The 1,062-nt window shown below is 56.9% G+C and overlaps 1 protein-coding gene across 1 annotated transcript in view; it reads left to right on the top strand.

Annotated features, from left to right (window-relative positions):
* Positions 1-535: 535 nt before the first annotated feature.
* The window catches only part of LOC104406463 (interleukin-15 receptor subunit alpha-like), a gene marked incomplete at its 5' end in the record, with an annotated part of 2,059 nt that continues 1,532 nt past the window's right edge, over positions 536-1,062 (top strand). The window contains 2 exons of the mRNA XM_010015438.1: positions 536-736; positions 849-926. Of these exons, the coding sequence (XP_010013740.1) occupies positions 536-736; positions 849-926 (279 nt within the window). The remainder of the gene's footprint in view (positions 737-848; positions 927-1,062) is intronic.

Raw genomic sequence — 1,062 nt, forward strand, 5'->3', positions numbered from 1 at the left:
CCCTGAATTAGACTCATTCACCCTTGTTCTTTTGTTTTCCTTTCTGCAACATGCCTGTGAGTGCAATACCATGATCCACATCTCTCCAGAGCTCCCCATCACTTGACTCACTCCCTTTTTACACAATGCCTGTTTTCAGCAAGGTTAATGTGACACAGCAGGACCACTCAAAACGGAACGCAGCAAATACAGAAGAAATCCAAGGAAAACACCAGGGCCTCAGATGTTTGAGAGTACCTCACCTCTGGGGTCTTCCTTTTATGTACTTCCAACTAAAAAGTGTCTGCAAACATGCTGGAAATGGAGCTTTTCCCTTCTCCATCCCCTGTGCACAAGCACAGCCATCTCACACTGTCTTTTTGCAGGCTGGATGAGGCTCTCCCAACCCCAGGGCAGCACCAACTTCTCAACCCCCCCTCCCCCCCGGGCAGGATTTGACCCCCTTGGGTGCTATTCAGCACAGCGATCCAGGGCCAGAGGGTGCCCAATCTCCCTGTTGTGACCCCCATCTCTTTGTTTCTTCCCTCCCCTCCAGTGCCAATGCGGTGCAGCCACCCCAAGGACGTGGCCAATGCTCACATCGATGTGGGCAACAACACCCTGCTCCACACCCGCCTGCGCTACACCTGCAACCCCGGCTACAAGCGCAAAGCTGGCACCTCCAGCCTCATCCAGTGCATCCTCCGGGATGACTCCAGCGAGCCCGACTGGACCCACACCACGCTCCAGTGCATCCGTAAGCCCTCGCTTGGAACTGGGATGTGATGGGGAGCGGGGAGGCGGAATACCTCCGTAACCAGTGTGGGGGAGCTGCTGTTGATGGTGTCTCCATGTTGGTCTTCCCAAAGGGGACCCGGCTCTAGCTCCGGAAACCCCCAGCCCTGAGCTCCCGACGGCGCCGCACACTGAGAGGATGACCCCAAGGGGTGAGGAACCATAGAATCAGTGGGGTGGGAAAAGACCTTCAAGCTCATCCAGCCCAACCATTCCCAGCCCTGCCAAGGCCACCACTGACCCCTGGCACTGAGGCCTCGGCTCCACGGGCTGTGAACAGTTGCCGGG

Source organism: Nestor notabilis, unplaced genomic scaffold (assembly GCF_000696875.1).
Source record: "Nestor notabilis isolate BGI_N333 unplaced genomic scaffold, ASM69687v1 scaffold1895, whole genome shotgun sequence".
NCBI classification, from domain to species: Eukaryota; Metazoa; Chordata; class Aves; order Psittaciformes; family Psittacidae; genus Nestor; species Nestor notabilis.